Source organism: Hyperoodon ampullatus, assembly GCF_949752795.1.
Source record: "Hyperoodon ampullatus genome assembly, chromosome: 1".
Classification (NCBI taxonomy): domain Eukaryota; kingdom Metazoa; phylum Chordata; class Mammalia; order Artiodactyla; family Ziphiidae; genus Hyperoodon; species Hyperoodon ampullatus.
The window spans coordinates 109,611,289-109,632,839 of NC_136914.1; the positions used below are offsets into that span (position 1 = coordinate 109,611,289).

The 21,551-nt window shown below is 35.4% G+C and overlaps 1 protein-coding gene across 1 annotated transcript in view; it reads left to right on the forward strand.

The window, feature by feature from the left end:
* Positions 1 to 21,551, forward strand: part of RTKN2 (rhotekin 2) — a gene marked incomplete at both ends in the record, with an annotated part of 68,414 nt that overhangs the window by 37,434 nt on the left and 9,429 nt on the right. The window contains 2 exons of the mRNA XM_079711169.1: positions 9,984 to 10,090; positions 11,053 to 11,184. Coding sequence (XP_079567295.1) covers positions 9,984 to 10,090; positions 11,053 to 11,184 — 239 coding nt within the window. The remainder of the gene's footprint in view (positions 1 to 9,983; positions 10,091 to 11,052; positions 11,185 to 21,551) is intronic.

Genomic DNA, 21,551 nt, shown 5'->3' on the forward strand with positions numbered 1-21,551 from the left:
AATAAACAATGGCATACCGCATGGAATGTTGTTCCCTGGGAGAATGCCTCTGGGTTTTGGGTATTTTTTTCAGTTTTATTGAGAAATAATTGCCATACATTACTGTATAAGTTTAAGGCTTAAAGCATTTGATTTATTGGTTTGATTTATCTTGGTTTTTAATATACAACCAACATAGACCAGAGATATCTCTCATCAGCCAATGTTTTTTGTCAGTGTTTACACAGGAAAATTGGGCTTCCCTGGTGGCGCAGTGGTTGAGAGTCCGCCTGCCGATGCAGGGGACGCAGGTTCGTGCCCCGGTCCGGGAAGATCCCACATGTCACGGAGCGGCTGGGCCCATGAGCCATGGCTGCTGAGCCTGCGCGTCCAGAGCCTGTGCTCTGCAACGGGAGAGGCCACAGCAGTGAGAGGCCCGCGTACCGCAAAAAAAAAAAAAAAAAAAAAAAAAAAAAAAAAAATGTACACAGGAAAATTTATGTTTTTCTCCAAAACTTGACAAAAAAATTTTAACATACATAAAAAAAATTTTGATGATGAGCAAAAAGTCACTAAGAAGACATAATATGATTCCATCTACATCAAGTTCAAACCAGTAAGAGCTAAATTATATTTTTTAGGGAAGCACACATAGGTGGTAAAACCATAAAGAACACAAGGAAGTGAATACCATACAAGTTAGGTCATATTTACACCTAGGTAACTGAGGAGAAGTAGTGTTGCCAATGTTTTATTCCTTGACACAGAGATGGTTATGCACATATTCATCTCATAGTTTTTTGTTAAACCGTACATTTATATTTTATGAACTTTTCTCTATTTTGAATGTAATTTTTTAGTGCGAAACTTAAAAAATGTACAGAGCCATCTATCTTTACAACAAAAGGTATAAGGAAGGTAGTATATAATTTTATATATTATACTTCAAAAAATGAAAAAGAATAAGTAACCCAAATCATATTTCCAAACGACTTTACCAACACTACTCTATTTTTCATCATAGGTAAAAATAATCTTGGAGCGTGGAGAGTGCTCCTGCTGTTTTACAAATCTTCTAATCACTTACCTCTCTTCTTCACCTTGCTATATATTTCTTTTTAATAAACTATAACTACAAATTATCATCTAGAGAAAAAGGTTTAAGATTAATTTAGCCCAACCTTCCTGTATATCCTCTGCTTGCTACCAACAGAAGGTAGGCATGAGTGATTCTGTGGATCACTCGTTACGTCAGTATATGTTATGTCAGTATATGTGTAAACACTGACAAAAGCATTGGCTAGTGAGAGATATCTATGGTCTATGATGGTTGTATATTAAAAACCAAGATAAATCAAACCAGTATTTTGCATTCAGTATCAAATAGTTTATAACCCATATTATATGATATTAAGTATTTGAGTTTAAATCTACCATCATATTCTGTGTTTTCTGTTTGTCTTACTTATTCCATGGTGGTTTTCTCTTTCTTGTGTCTTTAAGGATTGATAGTTTTATCATTTCAGTTTTTCCTTGTTCTAATTAAAGTTATAATTCTTTTTCTCATTTTTTAGACATTACCTCTAGAAATTTTATTAATCATACTTAAGTCTAAAATTAAAAGATAATTTTACCTTTTTCTCAGATCCTGCAAGGACTTTAGAATAAACTCCATTTCTTTGACCTATGTGCTGTTGTTATATAATTCTGTTTGGTTTTTAAATTTCACAAGATGTTTTATACACTTAATATTTGTTTAGATTTGCCTGCATGTTTCCATGTACTGCTTGTGTCTTATACCTTACATCTGGTATTATTTTCCTACTGCTTGAAGTGTAATCCTTAGAATTTATTTTAGTATGTTCTGCTAATATCATACTTCTTAGTTCTTCTTTGTGTATGTCTGAAGATGACTTTGTTTAGCTTCATTCTTGAAAGATATTTTTTACATGATGTAGAAGTTCAGCACTTTAATATTTTACTTTGTGAATATTAAAGATATAATTCCAGTACCTTCTGGCATCTTGTACTGTCTGTCGAAAATCATTTGTCAGTGTGTTGCTTCTGTGAAGGTAACTTTTAATTTTCTCTTTGTCTTTGGTTTTCTGAAGCTTCACCATGCTATAGGTGTAGAATTTAATTTTATTTATGCTGCTTTTGGAAAGCCTTGAACTTCTTTAAATTGATGGATGTCTTTTATTATTTCTGGACAAAATCTTACTTGTCTATTCAGGCAGCCTCTGATCCATTCTATTGCCTTTCTCCCTGTAGCATTCCTAGTACACCTATGTTAGTCTTTCTGACTGTATCCTCTATATTTAGTACCCTTTATGATGTATTCCTCATCTTTTTGTCTGTCTTTGCTGCTTTTCTGGATTTTTAATGCACTATCTTCTATTTCCTGTATTCTCTTTGCAGCTCTGTCTGATCTGCTGATAAATCTGTATACCAAGTTCTTCATTTCACTTATTGTACTTCTTATTTCTAGAAGTTCTGTTTGGCTTTTTCAAATCTGCTATGCCACTTTTCACTTTTTATTCTCTGCATATATTGTTAATATTATCTTTTAGGTTTTTATTAAAAGAGTAGGCATAGCTGTTTTATAGTCTATGGCTCATGATTCAGATATATAAAGTCTTTCTTGATCAGTTTCTCTCTTTTTTTTTAACTGGTTCTCACTCATGATGTCTCAATTCCTTGCATGTCTAGTTATCTTCATGTGCTTGTCATTGTAATTGAAAGACTACATAGAGGAATAAATGCTCGGTGTCTCTGTTTGCATCTCGCAGGCACCTGGTGAGACTATCATTCTGGGCTCACTTTATCCAAAGACCATGTCTGAGTTTCTCTGCATCCCTACCTCCAGGCAATGGGAATCCTGGGCAGTTAGGTTGGTTTACTTAGGGTTCACCACTACCCTGTTGGTGATTCCTTTGGGATATCAGTTTAATATGAGGAGAATCCTCCCATTAATCTGCCTACATTGTTCAGGTCCTAGACTGTGATTTCTGTTCTGCTTCCCTCATCTTGAAGGATCATTAAGTCATAAATTGAGATTTTCTGGGATTGGCAAATGCTCTCAGGACAAACACAGCTTCTGTGCTCATTTAACTCACTGGTTCTCACTTATCAGATTTGTACTGGTAGTTTATTATAGTTTTGTTACCTCTTTGTTGCTCTGGGGAAAAGTTTTTAAATATATTTGGTTCAGCATTTTTAGTAGTTTTCAGTGGGAAGATAGGTCTGAACAATCGAATCAAGCCTTCTATCACCCAAAACTTGAAGTTTGCAATAGTATTAGCATTGTCAATTTTATCAGAAAACTTGGCAAATTAAGTTTGTTTAATTCTATTTGTGTTATTTCTCTAGAATTAACAATATTATTACCATATGTTGAGTGCCTATTATGTGCCAGACACTGTTCATTGAAATATTATTCAGCCTTGAAAAAGGAAATTCTGCAATATGTGACAACATGAATGATCCTTGAGGACATTATGCTAACTGAAACAGCCAGTCACAGAAGGACAAATACTACCTGATTCCACTTATATGAGGTATCTAAAATAGACAAACTATTAGAAGCAGAGAGTCGAATGGCAGTTCCTGGGGCTAGGAGAAGGAGAAAGGAGGAGCTGTTAATAAACAGATCTAAAGCTTCAGTTATACAAGATGAATAAGTTCTAGAGATCTGCTGTACAACATTATAACATTTGTTAACTATACTGTATTGTACACTAAAAATCTGTTAAGAGAGTACATCTCCTATTACATGTTCATACCACAATAAAATATAAATAAATAAATGAACACTGTTAAAGCAGTTTTTATTCTTAGTCTCTGTGAGACGTAGTTATAAGGGAGCATCACAGTGAAGTGATTAATAGTGGAGACTGTGGAACCATCAGCCTTAGATTCGTATTCTAGTTCTAACACTGGCTAGCTCTGTGCTTTCACAAGTTCCTCATTTTGTTATCATTTATATTTTACAAATGAGTAAAATACAGCTTAGAGAATGTAACATACCAGATTATGTAGCTAGCCAGTGGTCGAGCCAGACTTTAAGTAATCCAGGAAAGGCTGGGCTCTTTCTGCTATGCATTCTGGTTAGGCATGATTACTGATAAAGCACCTAAAGACTCAAAATGCTATCGATGTGTGAATAATGGAATTGATGATGAAAGGTCCCATTCTTTCAACCAAGTCACCTGAAAGGTTGTGGAAAGGAATAAAATTCACAAAGAAATCATTGATTTTAGCAGTGTCACTTGTCTTCAGTGTTCTATAAGATATTACTAGATTCTCCTTTAATAAAATGCTCCTGAGCAAATAAGCATGGGAACTATGTGGTATACTTCTTTCTTTGAGAAACACAATAAAGACTAGCATGTTAAAGACTGTGAAAAGACCTGTGCTTACAGCAATAATACCCAAAAACTGTTGACACTGGAACTTGTAGATTCCACAGAAAAAAATTTTAAGAACACTAACCTATATGCCTAACCCTTTTGATGTGATAGGTATATCTCTAGAAATGTGTATAAATTAAAATCTTGTAAATCAATTATATTTTGAAAAAAAAGGAAAGCTTGTAATTAAAAATAAACAAAATTTTATACAGAAAAAAGCCACCCTCTGATTTATTCATTAATAAATCTATGTTTAATAAGGTTTCCTAAATAAATTTATATCAATGTCTACCAAATACTATAAAATAAAGAGGAAATACAAGATTTTTGAAATTTATAACTCAACTTTATTACTTGTACTAGTTTAAGGAAAAAGCCAAAATGATATCTTAAGGCTTATATTTGTCATCAAGAAATTTTTATACTTTTTATAAAACAATGAAACCACATTGTAAAGATTGACTCACACGGAACTGAGATGTTATCGATTCTTTCTCTTGCCTGTGTTTTGTTTTTGTTGTTGCTGTCATTTTTAAACTCCATTTTGCTCCCCATCTGAAACTACAGATGAATTAGATAAAATCTTTAAGTAATGAAAAGTCAAACTGCTCTTTCACTTCCTGTTTCATTTCATCTTGTCCTAATACCACCTTTGATTAGAAAAGAAGAATTAAGTATTTTGATTAAATGTGTTGCACAAGGGCAGAAAGACAGCATTGAGAAATGGAAAGGATATGGTTTGGGGAGTGAGAGTGCCCTGGATATGAAATTATGAGAAGCATCTTTTACATGCCAGACACAGCAATAAATGTCATGCACACATTATCTTATGTGATTTCACAGCAACCCTAGTACTTAATAGGTAGTATTTTAAGAATGAGAAATTGATACTCGGGCAAGTTAAGTAAATAGCCTAGATGCTGTATTTCTTGTCAGAAGTAGGGAGAAGAAGCTGTGACTCTGCGTTATTCTACACTGGTCATGAGCTGTAGAGAAACCTATGTAGGAAGTAAAAGTTGATTGCAGTGTATGTGGCACGTGATCTGTAGAGCAAAGAATTTTACATCCAGTATCCCTTTTCAAGGTCTGCAATGAGGAAGGAATTATTTTTCTTGGTGTGCCATGAAATCTGAACTTATTTTACTAGAGAAGCACACTGTTACATGTGGTACTTAGGTTCCAGATACATTATTGATTGTGACTGGTCTGAAAAACTAATCATTTATGATTCTGTTTCTTTAGGAGGTGGATCCTAACTTAAAAACAAGCCATTCATAAATCTGGGTTTGCTATGTAAAGAAATTCGCTTTCAAACTTTAAACTCATAAATCACAAGGGTGATTTCAATTGTATTATGTAGATGCATGCTTTTATAGAATTTTTATTTCATTTCCTGCCTATTTTAGAAAAGGAGATTCTCATTTATTTATTTATGTCTGCCTTTTTTTTTTTTTTTTTTTTTTTTTGCAGTACACGTGCCTCTCACTGTTGTGGCCTCTCCCGTTGCGGAGCACAGTCTCCGGACGCACAGGCTCAGCGGCCATGGCTCACGGGCCTAGCCGCTCCGCGGCATGTGGGATCTTCCCAGACCGGGGCACGAACCCGTGTCCCCTGCATCAGCAGGCGGACTCTCAACCACTGCGCCACCAGGGAAGCCCGTGTCTGCATTTTTAAATCATTGACTGTATTGTATTTATACACTTATTTATCTCAGATCAAACCCTTTGTTTCTAAAAGATAGCAGCTTTAACAAAGAGTTGAATAGTCCCAGACAATTTGTGGTATGCTATTCTTTAGTAGAATGTTGAGCAGGTAAGTTGTTAAAAAACTGTTTTTGCTTTAACTTTGTGCTCTTCACTTATGCTGGTCTTTTTCATTTAACTGATGTGTCAAGCCTTGGCTACACTGCTTCTATATATTAAATAATTCTTTTTTTACAAAAAATGTTTTATTTTCTGGACTTACTAAGACCTTTTGGTCAATGATAGTAATAGCCAATGGTTAGTCATTTAACAGGCACTTACCAACATGGGTGCAGTGAAAACTTTACAGATATTTTTTGTGTGGTCCAGTGTGAACATAGGACCGTATGTTGCATTTTTATTTATACCCCAATACACAGAATAAATTATGCAGTGCTTTCCTTCCATACAGTTATAAAGGTTGTATACCTACCTGCACACTACATTAAAGGACTATCTTAATGTTTTTTGGTTTTTTGGGGGTTTTTTTGCGGTACGCGGGCCTTTCACTGTTGTGGCCTCTCCCGTTGCAGAGCACAGGCTCCGGACACGCAGGCTCAGTGGCCATGGCCCACGGGCCCAGCCGCTCCGCGGCACGTGGGATCCTCCCGGACCAGGGCACGAACCCGTGTCCCCTGCATCGGCAGGTGGACTCTCAACCACTGTGCCACCAGGGAAGCCCCTATCTTAATGTTTTTTGAAAGAACTTTTTAAAACAATTGCAGACTTACAGAACAGTTAAAAGTTGAATATCAAGATTTTTTCCCCCCAAAAATACATGAGAACAAGTTGTTTACCTGATGCTTCATTACTCCCAAATATGTTAATACCTGTTCCTACTAAAAGACATCTGGCTACATCACTACAGCTATTCAAGTCAGCATTAATACATTACTATTATTTCTACTAATACAGACACCATTCAAATGTTACTCCACTAATGTCCCTTATGACAAAAGGATCCAGTGCAGATTCACGCATTGCATTTAATCATCATGCTTCTTTAGTTTCTTTCAATTTAGATCAGTTCTCCAGTCATTCCTTGGCTTTCATAACCTTGACATTTTTAAACTTCATAGTTATTTTGTAGAAGTTCCCTCAGTTTGGGTTCGTCTGATGTTTTCTTTGGCTGAGACTCAGGATATGCATCTTCGGCAGAAATATCACAGAGGTGATGCTGCGTTCTCATTGCATTCTATCAGGTGGCATCTTTTGATTCATCCCATTACTGGTGATGTTCACTTGATTAGGGCAGTGTCTGTTAAGCTTCTCTACTGTTAAGTTAGTCTTTTTGTTTTCCTCTTTGTACTTAATACATATTTTGTGTGTGGGAGGGGGATACTTTAAAACTAAGTATATTTATTAGACTTTCAACTTATTCATCGATTTATTTATATCAACATGGACTCATGTTTTACAGTTTTATTCAGCACATTATAATCTGCTAATATCTTGTTTAAGATTCAGATTGTCTCCATTTTGGCCAATGGGAACACATTCAAGATGGCTTCTGTGTCTTTTTACATGTCCTCCTCATTCATTGAGTACTTCCTTGCTTAAGGCATAACAAGATATTTCAGGCTCATCATGTGCTTTCCCTGCCCCAGTCCTGGAGTCATCCATTTCTCCAAGGAAGACTGGTTCTTTTTAATAGAAATAATATTTAGAAGACATGATCTGAGCTATAGGTGTATTCATTGCTATTAGACTGTCACTATTAGGTGTCACTTTTCCTAGGCCCTCTCAGTGGACATACATGTATATATATTTTGTCATGCATTTCTTAAAAAATTATTTATTTATTTATTTATTTTTGGCTGTGTTGGGTCTTCGTTGCAGTGCGTGGACTTCTCATTGTGGTGGCTTCTCTTGTTGCAGAACACGGGCTCTAGGTGCGTGGGCTTCAGTAGCTGTGGCATGCAGTCTCAGCAGTTGCGGCTTATAGGCTCCAGAGCTCAGGCTCAGTAGTTGTGGTGCACGGGCTTAGTTGCTCCACGGCATGTGGGATCTTCCCGGACCAGGGCTCGAACCCATGTCCTCTGCATTGGCAGGCAGATTCTTAACCACTGCACCACCAGGGAAGTCCTGTCATGCATTTGTTCTTTTTTTTTTTAACATCTTTATTGGAGTATAATTGCTTTACAATGGTATGTTAGTTTCTGCTGTAAAACAAAGTGAATCAGCTATACATACACATATATCCCCATATCCCCTCCTTCTTGCGTCTCCCTCCCACCCTCCCTATCCCACCCCTCTAGGTGGTCACAAAGCACCAAGCTGATCTCCCTGTGCTATGTGGCTGCTTCCCACTAGCTATCTAGTTTACATTTGGTAGTGTATAAATGTCCATGCCACTCTCTCACTTCGTCCCAGCTTACCCTTCCCCCTCCCTGTGTCCTCAAGTCCATTCTCTATGTCTGCGTCTTTATTCCTGTCCTTCCCCTAGGTTCTTCAGAACCATCTTTTTTTTTTTTTTTTTTAGATTCCATATATGTATGTTAGCATATGGTATTTTTTTTCTCTTTCTGACTCACTTCACTCTGTATGTCATGCATTTCTTAATCTCTGTATGTTGAAAACCATGAGTTCACACCAGTATGTCTAGTTCTAATCCAATACCAAAGAGTTCATTCCGCACATTCGTAATTCCTTTCTCTGACAGTGAGAAACCTGTCTTCTATTATCTTTAATGCTTTTTATTCTTTGGTCAGTCACCTTAAAAGCAACCATTTTTCCATCTTTCTCACATAACTGCTTTTCTCTCCTTGCTGGGGCTCTGACTCCCCTCTGGGCTGCCCCATGCCCCACGTGGATACTCCTTACCTTGCTCAGGCTCATACAGCCCACCCAGGGCTGCCCTCCTCAGCCCATGTGAACACCATCCTCAGCCTGCCTGTGCTCTGACACCCCATACCCGGCTGTCCCTCTGCTTGCATTTGCATCTCCCCGGGCTCTGACACACTGTTCTGGGTCACCAAATGTGTGAATGGTCCCCTCGCTACTCTCAAACTGACTCCCGTGGCTGGACTGCCCCCCGCACTCTTCTTAATTTCCCTGGATTCTGACACCTCACTTGGGCATCACTGCACACAGATACCCTCCTTACTCTACCTTGGCCCCTCCTCCCCATGCCAGGCCAGCCACTGAGCAGAGACCCCTTTTGGGTTTTATATTCCCCATGTGATCCGTCCTCAGCCCCTTCAGGCTCTGATTCCTCATGCCAGGCAGCTCTCCCACTCACCTCCTTATCCTGACTGGCCCCAGCACCCAGCTCTGGCACACTACTGCTTCCCACCCACCCCCTGCCCAACTCCTGGCACAGATGCCCATTGTGGTGGACTCCACATAATGGCTTACACCTGAGTTGTTCAGTGAGGGAAGGGACAAGGGGAAAGGTCAAAAGGGTTATTATGAAATTTTTATCATAAAGTTGTGCCCTGAAGTGTTTTATTCAGAGCATCACTTTGCTAATTATTATAGTGAAAATCAGAGCAAAAAGTAGAATTTGACAAACAAAAATCACTTTATTAGGATGTTTTTTAAATTACATGAGTTTACTTATATGCCCTGAACTACCTCCATTGATTAATTACTTTAAGATCAAACAAGAGATCAAGAGACTAAAAGTTCCATGTCTACTCCAGGTGATAGCATGCTGTGAACTATCAGTTTAATATCATCCTGTCCTGACTGCTTTCTTTTATTTGATTTTGTCATTGAATACAGTAATTTGAGCAGGATGAACCTTTACATATGTTCTTATATAAAGCAAAAAAAATTGTAAAAATAATCAAAATGTATAATGACCTTAAATAAACATATTTATAACTTGATTTTTTTCTCATTTAAATAGAAGAGTCTTCGTTTTGGCTTCCCTTATATGGTAACATGTGCTGCCGATTAGTCGCCCAACCAGCTTGTATGAATGAGGATGCATTTGCAGGATTTCTTAATCAGCAGGTTAGAGAACTTTAAATATCCTGCAACAATTATAGCTCTAATTTTGATCTTAATATCCTGGCAGTTGTTTGGCATTCTGATATTGTGAAGTATTTTTTTTTTAATAAAGTCTTCTCCTAAATGACAGTTTTCTCCTTGTTAGACATCAAATGTGGAGGGAGGGTGCAGCTGGGAGTGAGAAGGTAGGGAAGGGGAGGGGTCTGATGCAGTTTTGATGGCTAAGGGGCTACCTCCTCCAGGTTCCTCTGCTTCATTAATAGCAGTAACAGGATAATCAGTACCAGAGGACTCCTTGTGGAAACTGATGAGGACTGCTCAACACCTTTCACATGAAGGCCTTTCTGGCAGACAGCTTTTGGCACAGTTTAGGCCTCTGGGCTTCCAAAGCTGCCTCTGTGCCACCTACTCCTAATTTATTTATAACCATAGTTATTTGTAATCAGTAAATAATTAATTATGGGCTTCAATGAATCAATAACTTTAAAAAAAAATTCCATTAAGAGGAAAGAAAATTTGCATTCTTACAGGGAAGTCAACATTTTCCAGTGTTCTGAGAACAGTAAGGGAATATTTTGAATATTCAATTATTTTGAATATTCAGTTATTTTTATACTTCTCTTGAGTCATTACGTGAATTGCTGTGGAATTCCAATCACTAATTTTTAATAGACTAGCTTCTCTAAAACTGCATTGATTTATGATTTTATGTATATAAAAGTTATGTGATAATTATTACCTCTATTTTGCTTAATGCTTTTGAGAATTCCACACCTTTCTTCTCTGATACGTACGTACTTTTTTACTTTGGGCTGTTGACTTATTGTATAGTAAATCAATGGGTAACTATCACATTAAAACATTTCAAAAAACTAACTTTGCTAATTCAAGTATTTTGTTGAATTTAGAGTTAAGATGATAAATAATGATTTAAAGTTGAGAGTTTCTTGATTTTTCTTTTTCAGCAAATGGTAGAAGGTCTGATTTGTTGGAGAAGATTGTATTGTGTTTTAAGAGGGGGTAAACTCTATTGTTTTTACACTCCAGAAGAAATCGAAGGTAAAGTGGAACCAGCTTTGGTAGTGTCCATTAACAAGGTAAATAAAATGCTATTTTGAAAATAAAGGTATAACATTTTATGAAGTTTGTTCTTTTCTATTACAATTCACACTGTTGTCATCTTATTTACAAAAAACGAAAGACTGCTAAAACTAGGTTAGTTTGTAAAGATATTCTTATTTTTCTTTCCATTTATAGAGCTTATCTGGTAAAGGAAATACTATATATTTCCTACGAAAACGTAGTAATAGGAATCTATACTAGCAAATAGATTTTAAAGCAGAGAATGTAACTCCACATTAACAGGGTATTTAAATTTTTTAGGAATTTATTTGATTAAGAGACTATAAAAACATAAATTGTTAGCTCATGTTACAATGACGCTCTTTCTAGTTAATACTTAAATGAACCCATAAAAAGAAATTCCTGAGTATACTTTCTGATTTCTTATGGGGCTAATGGGCAGTTGTTCAACCTTCTGCCAGAACAAGAAAGCCTCACATTCTGTTTAGAATACCACATACACATAAATATACTGGTTTGATACAAAGAAGATTATAAAATTTTAGTTAGAAAGTTTTCACCCAAAAATCTGTAGGAAAAGTTTTCAGTCTAAGGCAGGCTTATTTTCTTTATCTCACAATCTTAAGTTTGTTTTCATCTATCGTCCAAGCCTAGTGTTTATTAGAGGGGTTTTTCCCCTCTTTTTATAGCATTCCTACTCTAGAGTTAAAATGGCATTTCTAGAGTAGAATGTCATGTTTTCTGCCTATGGACTGTAATTAATCGTTTTAGTTTTTTTACTTTGCTTGCCTTCAGAATGGTTGAAGTGAAGTATATGATAAAATATGAGCCATCACATCTGTTAACTGTAAGATACATGTTCTACTTGCCTTTAAGTTATTTTTTAAGGAAAAATGTAAAGTTATATGTCCTGAAAAAACATGTAGATACTGGTCTGCTAGTGTATAAGGATTTAGTTAATTTCTATGATCTTTGCAATAGTAACATTTGATCTGTTTCTATCCTACTTTTAGAAATGACACTACTTTTTACTCAAAGGAAATCCTTCAGTGAGACCTTTTTACTATGTAATTAAGTCCACTTAATTTATCTGTTTTGTGTACAAGAAAGATTAATGTTGCTCTTAAATAATATACCTCAATATTATAACATAGTGAATTTATTTTCATTTAGAAAATTAGGTTAATGAAAGTATAATTTTATTATTGGAAAACTGATACAATTTTTTCATTGTTTTGTTTTGTTTATGCAGTGTTCACTCCACCCCATAGTCTTTTGAAAATTTCAAATGTACAGAAAAATTGAAAGAATAGAAAAGTAAAACCTGATACTACCCATCACCTAGATTCTTCAGCTATTAACATTTTGCCACATTTGCTTTCTCTCTTGATAGTTAAAAAAAATTTGTTTCCAAACCACTTGAAAGTAAGCAGCATACAGCATAATTTCTTTCCTAGAATATGTCAGCATGTTTCTCCTGAAAACAAGGACATTTCTTTCATAACCATAATATTATTATCACACTCAATAAATTTATTGTTGATAAAATAATATTATCTAAGATACAGAGCGAATTGCCCCAGTTATTCCCAAAATATTCTTTCTGATTTTTATTTTTTGTTTTATCCAAGACCCCATCAAGGGTCACAGATTGCATCTGATCACTTTTGTTTCCCTTTTACCTAAATTGTGCCCTTCTCTTGCCTTTTTTTTTCTTTGGTTTTTATTACACTGACATTTTTGAAAAGTCCAGGCAAGTCCCCAAATCTGTTTTTGACTAATTGTTTCGCTAGATTCATGTTAAGTATTTTTGGCTGGAGTTCTACATAGATGATTTTGTCTAACCTTATTTTCACTAGGTAGTAAAAATGGAATCCTACCAATTTTTTTCTTGCATGATGTACAATGGAATATGGATAGCTATAAACCAAATTAAAACATAATCTAAGCAAATGATATTTTAAAAGTTTGATTTAAAAACAGTCTTCAAAGTGTTCATTTTACCTATCTCAGCCCTTTAAGGGAGGCAGAGCATGTAGGTCAGCCCTGATTTACAGGTATCTTATTTCTGTTTTACAAGTGACAAAACATACTCAGAGATCAGATAGAACTTGTTTAGCTAGTAAGTAAAATTATATGGCTTACTCTTTCCTAATGGGTAGGAAAAAATAGAAAAAATTCATGGATTGTTTTTCTGTTTCTTTATAGACATACTGCAAGACTAGATTTGGAAGGCAAAATTAGACTTTTCCCTATCTCCATATCCACTTTGAATCAGTTTTGAAAGTAAAAAGTAACTCTGAAATGAAGTTCTGAGTCCAAAGCCAAGTTACCAGTAGGCAATGACTTGGGCATATATTGAATCTTTACCATTTAAATTTAAGAGGACAGTTATAATAGAACTCCTCTGTTATTGTAGTCAGTGCATCTGTATTTTCTTATTTGATGACAAGAGTCTAATTCCAGAAAAGTAGTTAACAGGATCTACATGGCCTGACTAAATTGACCTTTTTCAGTGGACTCATTTTTTCTTGTGATAATAAAGGCCGATGGCCTGGCAACCGATGGGATTCTGTAGTCAATCAACTCCATTATTAAGATGACTGAAATCAGTGTACCTAGAAATCCCAGTGGTGGCTCCACTATTGAGCTTTACAAATTTACAGGAAAATGGTTTGTCTAGTAATTTGTATAGACTTGACCTTAGACTTGGGGAGACAGCGTGGGCTGTATTTGACCCTGAGGACTGATGACATAAATATCTCTTCCATCTAATATGACTTTTGTCTAAACTACCAAAAAGAATTTTAACATTAAACCATGAGGTAAGGTTAAGGTTGGGAAGAATAATATAATTTAGTTGCTTATCTCAAAGATTAAACTGATGACAAAGTGTTACATTCTGTAGCTTTGCAATATTTCCATCTTAATTTTCTCCAGTGCCGATTCCAGCACTGATTCCTGCCCCTTCTCTTTAGAAACTTTTCCCTTTGCATTTCTTACTTCTTTTTTTTTTTATTGGAGTATAGTTGATTCACAATGTTGTGTTAGTTTCTGCTGTACAGCAAAGTGAGTCAGTTATATATATACATATATCCACTCTTTTTAGATTCTTTTCCCATATAGGTCATTACAGAGTATTGAGTAGAGTCACCTGTGCTATACAGTAGGTCCTTATTAGTTATCTGTTTTATATATGGTAGTGTGTATATGTCAATCCCAATCTCTCAATTTATTCTTCCCCCTCTTTTGTCCCTGGTAACCATAAGATTGTTTTCTACCTCTGTGACTATTTCTGTTTTGTAAATAAGTTCATTTGTACCATTTTTTAAGATTCCACATATAAGCGGTATCATATGATATTTGTCTTTTTCTGTCTGACTTACTTCACTTAGTATGATAACCTCTAGGTCCATCCATGTTGCTGCAAATAGCATTATTTCATTCTTTTTTATGGCTGAGTAATATTCCATCGTATATATGTATCACATCTTCTTTATCCATTCAAATGTCAATGGACATTTAGGTTGCTTCTGTGTCCTGGCTATTGTAAATAGTGCTGCAGTGAACATTGGGGTGCATGTATCTTTCCAATTATGGTTTCCTCTGGGTATATGCCCAGGAGTGGGATTGCTGGATCATATGGTAGCTCTGTTTTTAGTTTTTTTAAGGAACCTCCATACCATTCTGCATAGTGGTTGTACCAATTTATATTCCCACCAACACTGTAGAAGGGTTCCCTTTTCTCCACACCCTCTCCAGCATTTACTGTTAGTAAATGTTTTTGATGTTGGCCATTCTTACCATTGTGAGATGATACCTCATTGTAGTTTTGATGTACATTTCTCTAATAGTGATGTTGAGCATCTTTTCATCTTTTTTGGCCATCTTTGTCTTTGGAGAAATGTCTATTTAGATCTTCTGCCCGTTTTTTGATTGGGTTGTTTTTTTTTTTTTTTTTTTGTGGTATGCAGGCCTCTCACCATTGTGGCCTCTCCCGCTGCGGAGCACAGGCTCCGGACGCACAGGCCTATCGGCCATGGCTCACGGGCCCAGCCGCTCCGCGGCATGTGGGATCTTCCCGGACCGGGGCACAAACCCGTGTCCCCTGCATCGGCAGGCGGACTCTCAACCACTGCGCCACCAGGGAAGCCCTGTTTTTTTATTATTGAGCTGCATGAGCTATTTGTATATTTTGGAGATTAATACTTTGTCAGTCAGTTGTTTGCAAATATTTTCTCCCATTCCGTAGGTTGTCTTTTTGTTTATGGTTTCCTTTGCTGTGCAAAAGCTTTTAAGTTTCATTAAGTCCCATTCGTTTATTTTTATTTTTATTTTCATTACTCTAGGAGGTTGTTCAAAAAAGATCTTGCTTTGATTTATGTCAGAGAGTGTTCTGTCTATGTTTTCCTCTAAGAGTTTTATGGTATCTAGCCTTACATTTAGGTCTTTAATCAGTTTTGAGTTTTTTTTTTTTTTTTTTTTTTTTTTTTTTTTTTTGTGGTATGTGGGCCTCTCACTGTTGTGGCCTTTCCCGTTGCGGAGCACAGGCTCCGGACGCGCAGGCTCAGCGGCCATAGCTCACGGGCCCAGCCGCTCCGCGGCACGTGGGATCCTCCCAGACCGGGGCACGAACCCGCATCCCCTGCATCGGCAGGCGGACTCTCAACCTCTGCGCCACCAGGGAAGCCCTGAGTTTATTTTTGTATATGGTTTAGGGAGTGTTCTAATTTCATTCTTTTACATGTAGCTGTCCAGTTTTCCCAGCACCACTTACTGAAGAGACTGTCCTTTCACCGTTGTATATCCTTGCCTGCTTTGTCATAGATTAGTTGACCATAGGTGTGTGGGTTTATCTCTGGACTTTCTATCCTGTTCCATTGCTGTATATTTCTGGTTTGGGGCCAGTACCATGCTGTTTTGATGACTGTAGCTTTGTCGTATAGTCTGAAGTCAGGGAACCTGATTCCTCCAGCTCCATTTTTATTTCTCAAGATTTCTTTGGCTAGTCAAGGCCTTTTGTGTTTCCATACAAATTGTACAATTTTTTTGTTCTAATTCTGTGAAAAATGCCATTGGTAATTTGATAGGGATTATACTGAATCTGTAGATTGCTTTGGGTAGTATAGTCATTTTGATAATGTTGATTCTTCCAATCCAAGAACACGGTATATCGTCCATCTGTTTGTGTCATCTTTGATTTCTTTCATCAGTATCTTATAGTTTTCTGAGTATAGGTCTTTTGCCTCCTTGGGTAGGTTTATTCCTAGGTATTTTATTCTTTTTGATGCAATAGTCATTGGGATTGTTTCCTTATTTCTCTTTCTGATCTTTCGTTGTTAGTGTATAGGAATGTAAGAGATTTCCGTGTGTTAATTTTATATCCTGCAACTTTACCACATTCATTGATTAGCTCTAGTAGTTTTCTGGTAGCATCTTTAGGATTTTCTATGTAGAGTATCATGTCATCTGCTAACTGTGACAGTTTTAACTCTTCTTTTCCCATTTGGATTCCTTTTATTTCTTTTTCTTCTCTTATTGCCGTGGCTAGAACTTCCAAAACTGTGTTGGATAAAAGTGGCGAGTGTGGACATCCTTGTCTTGTTTGTGATCTTAGAGGAAATGCTTTCAGTTTTTCACTGTTAAGGGTGATGTTTCCTGTGGGTTTGTCATATATGGCCCTTATTATGTTGAGGTAGGTTCCCTCTATGCCCACTTTCTGGAGAGCTTTTTTAAATCATAAATGGGTGTTGAATTTTGTCAAAAGCTTTTTCCACATCTATTGAGATGATCATATGGTATTCTTCAATTTGTTAATGTGGTGTATCACATTGATTGATTTGTGTATATTGAAGAATCCTTGCATCCCTCAGATAAATCCCACTTGCTCATAGGGTATGATCCTTTTAATGTGTGGTTGGAGCATTTCCTACTTTTATCTCAGGTTTCCTTTGAGCCCTTCCATTCACCTGAAAACTTCACTCTTAATAGTAAATGCCACTGGTCTCGTTATTTAACTATGTCAAACACCATCTCAGTCAGGAAATCTATTTGTTACTTCTAAAAACATGACTGTTATCTAATTATATCTTCTATTAAAGTAATTTTTACTTATTTTTCTCAGCTTATAAAATTATTCAAATTTATAGAAAAGTTGCAAAAAATACTACAGTGAACATTTGTATACCACCCAGATTCAACCGTTAACATTTTGTCATATTTGCTTTATCTATTTTTCTTTTTTTTGGGAGGAGTTTAAGCACTTTATATTTTATTTAATTTTTTAATCGGCTGTTATGGTGGTATGGTTTACATAAAATAAAATTCACCAGTTTTAAGGGTACAGTTTGATAACTTTGACAAATAATATACAGTTGTGTAATCATTACTATAATCATTATTGGATTATAGTTTTTAAAATCTTTTTTATGAGAACATTAAGTCTACTTTCTTAGAAAATGTCAATTATTCAATAGTGTTATCAACTATAGTCACCATGTTTTACGTTAGATCTTTGGACCTTATTTATCTTATAGCTGAAAGTTTTGTTTTGTTTAGCTGAAAGTTTATAAAGTCTCTTCTCTATATTTTTTGCTGAACCATTTGAACATAAGTCTCCAACATTGATAATTCATCCCTGAATACTTCAACATCTACCTTTTAAAAATAGGAGCCTCTCAAATTATGTAAATTTATATATATATATATAATTATGTATATGTGTGTATATATATATATATATATATATATATATAATTACAATACCATTATCACAGCTAAGCAAATTAACAGTAATTCTCTTATATCATCTAATATCCAGTCCATAGTCAAGTTTCCCCATTGTCTCCAAAATGTCCTTTTAGCTCTTGTTTTCAATCTAGGACTATTCAAAGCTTGTGCATCCTTTGTACGTCTTCTAAACTGTAAATTAGGTCTAGGGGCTTGATTAAATTCATTTTAAACATTATTATGAGAATATTTCATGGATAATAACAAGTACTTTATGAAGAATTCTGTTCAGAGGCATATGATGTCAAGTGTCTTACTATTGGCAATGCCAGGTTTAATGACTTGGTTAAGGTGGTTACCACTAGCTCTCTCCACTATAAAGGTAAATTTTTGTCTTTACAATTAGCGAGTAGTCAATGAGGTGATGCTTAGACACAGTGTGACTATCTTTATTGTCCAACAATCTTTCACATAATGGTTTTACTGAACTGATTGCCCTTACCTGAATCGGTCATTACATTGGAGATTGCACATGTTTTTCTACTACTGTCCTTCCTTCTGTATGTGTTAGCTGGCATTCTTTTGTAAAGGACTTTTTCTTATCAACTAGGAATGAATTACAGTCTTTCCTGAAAAGGCTGGGTAAATGTTTAATGTTAATGACCAATTTTCAGAGTAAGGAGTTGTGTTATTACATGTTGACATTGTATTGTTATTGGCAATATGTATTGGAGTGGAGTTACCCCCTGTGGAAGTAGCACATCAGTGTCGTTTCTGTTGTCCTACACCACCTCCAATATTATGATAAACTCATAGATTTTAATCTATTCAATCTACTCAGTGTTTTAAATTACTTGGTTTTTAAATATAAGGTAGATGTTTTAATTATTTTGCTTACTTTGTAAATTTCTAAGGGACATATACTCTTAGAGTATTCTTAAATAAAGGGGATCATTGATAAATGCCAACTTGGTTGGATAGTGTTTTTGTTTCAGTTTTTAGTGTATTTCCAGTGCTGGGTCTCTGAGATCTTTTTATGCTTAATAATGTTAAATATTAAATACAAAGTTTCTTTCTTTTGGTTGTATTTCTCCTCTCATGATTTAGAAAATAATAATTTTGCTTAATGCTGCTTTAAAAATTATGTGAAAACATGAATTTTACAGTTGCTAAGGTATATAAATAATAGTTCTGCTATTTTGATCATAGGATCTGTTCTCTGACTATAATTCTTGTCCTTCTAAATGGCATTTCCTGTAAGGCTAAGTCAGTTCATTAATTTTCAGAGGGAGCCATCTGTGGAAATAGTCACATTAAGGAAAGAAAAGCCTAAAAGCTATCCCCCTCCTCTTTTCAATCCAAATTTGAAAGGATGATTTACTTCAAAGTGATTGCTTCAACTTCAAAAAACTTCCCTATGAATGTTGTTGAGCTAGACATTCTCAATAAGGGGTACTTAACTGGAGCCACTGAATCTCCTATACATTGTAGAAAGCATTTTATTAGCCAAAGTTATATCCATTGCCAGTGGGGTGGGGAGTGGAATGGAAAAGAAATGTGAGTCTTTGAGATCAATAGTCTTTTCTTGATCTAAATAGTATGCATCACTTCATTTTAATGAATAATAAAATCTGTACCAAACAAGTCAATAACACTAGTTGGTGTGATAGTCCTTTGTTAAATTGTCTTGAAATTGTTTTTAACCATTACATTTATCATGGACCCTAGCAGGTAAAATTACCATGAAGTACATGGGATTTTCTTCATATTATGTTAGTCCTCTTAATGCATGTATCACCTATTCAGATTGTCCCTTATTAAATACAGCAAAAAGAATTTTTTAAGCAGTCTTTTCCTTTAAGAGTTTACATCTGATTTCATTGACATAAATTGAAAATAATTATATCACTAATACTAATCAGACCTAATGCTTGGTTTAATTTATGGTCATGCTTTATATACTTCAAACATTCCTTGTCATATATTGTAGAAGGTATGCTTTCTTTGTCATTAGAATACATATAAGGTCTAAAGCTTGTTTTTAGCCATCAACAATTTTGTCTTCATCCCTGATTAACAAGACTTTAGACCAGACACCTTTCAAAGAACTCATTTATCTTTACAACATATTTGAGAGAAAGGTGTGAGTGAAATATTAGTGAAATATTATCTCTGCATTATAGATAAGAAAGCAGGCTCTTAGTTTTTTGTACTTGTATTTTATTTTTTAATTGTTTTTTGAAAAATTTCAAGATAATCTATAGAAAGAATAGTATAAATGAACCCATCTGTACCCTCACACATTTCCTCCACCGTCAGATTATTTTGAAGCAGATCCTAGCAATCATATCATTTTACTTGTAAATATTACAACTGCCGTACTTAAAATTTATAGCCATACATAAAGTCAATATATCATCAAAAATCCAGACAGTGTTCAAATGTCTCAGTCTTGTAATTTTTTAAACAACTTTTTGAATCAGGATCCAAATAGGACCATACATTGCATTGATTGATCAGTTCTCTTAAATCTCTTAGTCTGTTGGCTTTTATTCTACCCCCCTCTTTCTCTCGCTCTCTCTTTCCCCTACACATATACACACACAATTACACACAATTTGTTTGTTGAAGAAATTTGGTCATTTATCCTACAGAGTTTTTCGGAGTCTAGAATTTGCTGATTGCATCTTCAAGTTGTCTTTTTTCTTCTATTTCTGAATCAGATTTAGGTTGTTTGTTGGTTGGTTAGTAAGAATATGTCTTAGTACTTTTTTCAGGAGGTGTATAATAACGTCTGGGTCTTCCACTCATGTTAACATCCACTGATGAACATTGCTTAGATTCTTTATTTCATTAGGGATTGCAAACTGCTGCTATTTTAACATTCTTTCTTCATTTATTAGCTGGGGCACCTCTACTTCATCAGCTGTTAGGTTGGAGGACAGTTTTTACAAGAAACCCAGGATAAAGGCTTGATTTTTTGCATTTATATACTAGTTACCAAAACTATGAGGCAGTTCCCTAGCATCCTTCAGAGGTGACCAATGAGTTAGTTTTTAAATATCATTATGAATTTGTGGATTTAAAGACTTGTCATGCATCAGTCCATTACCATTGTAATTCTCATTGATGTTCAGATTGTCCCATCCTTGGCTACTGGAAGCCTCTTCAAGTTTACTTTTGAGTCCTTTTGGTACAACCCTAGTAATCTTTGATTTCTGGTAGGACAAGATGTTCCAGGCTCATCCTATATATTTCCTGGCCCAGGCTGGGGATAAGCCATTTCTCTAAAGAGTTCTGATTCCTTTTAGTAGGAAAGAGTATTTAGAAACTATAATCTGGGTATGTAGTAGACATTTTTAAAGTCATATAGTCAAAAGTAAAGTAGGAAACAATTTATAAATCTAGTTCTGATCTGGTAATTTTCCATTACTACAGAAATGGAGAGGTTGAAATACAGTTTTAATTCAAAAATAATGAAAAACCTAAAAGAAACTTTCCTTTGACTTCAGAGTTAATTATATTTTGTTACAAAATTAACTTCTCAGATTGTACTTTTCTTGACTTCACTTGGCCTTCTCGGGGTAACCATCGTCTCATGCAGTCAAAGTTGTAGCTCAATATGTGCCGATTGACAAAAGTAGAGCCAGCC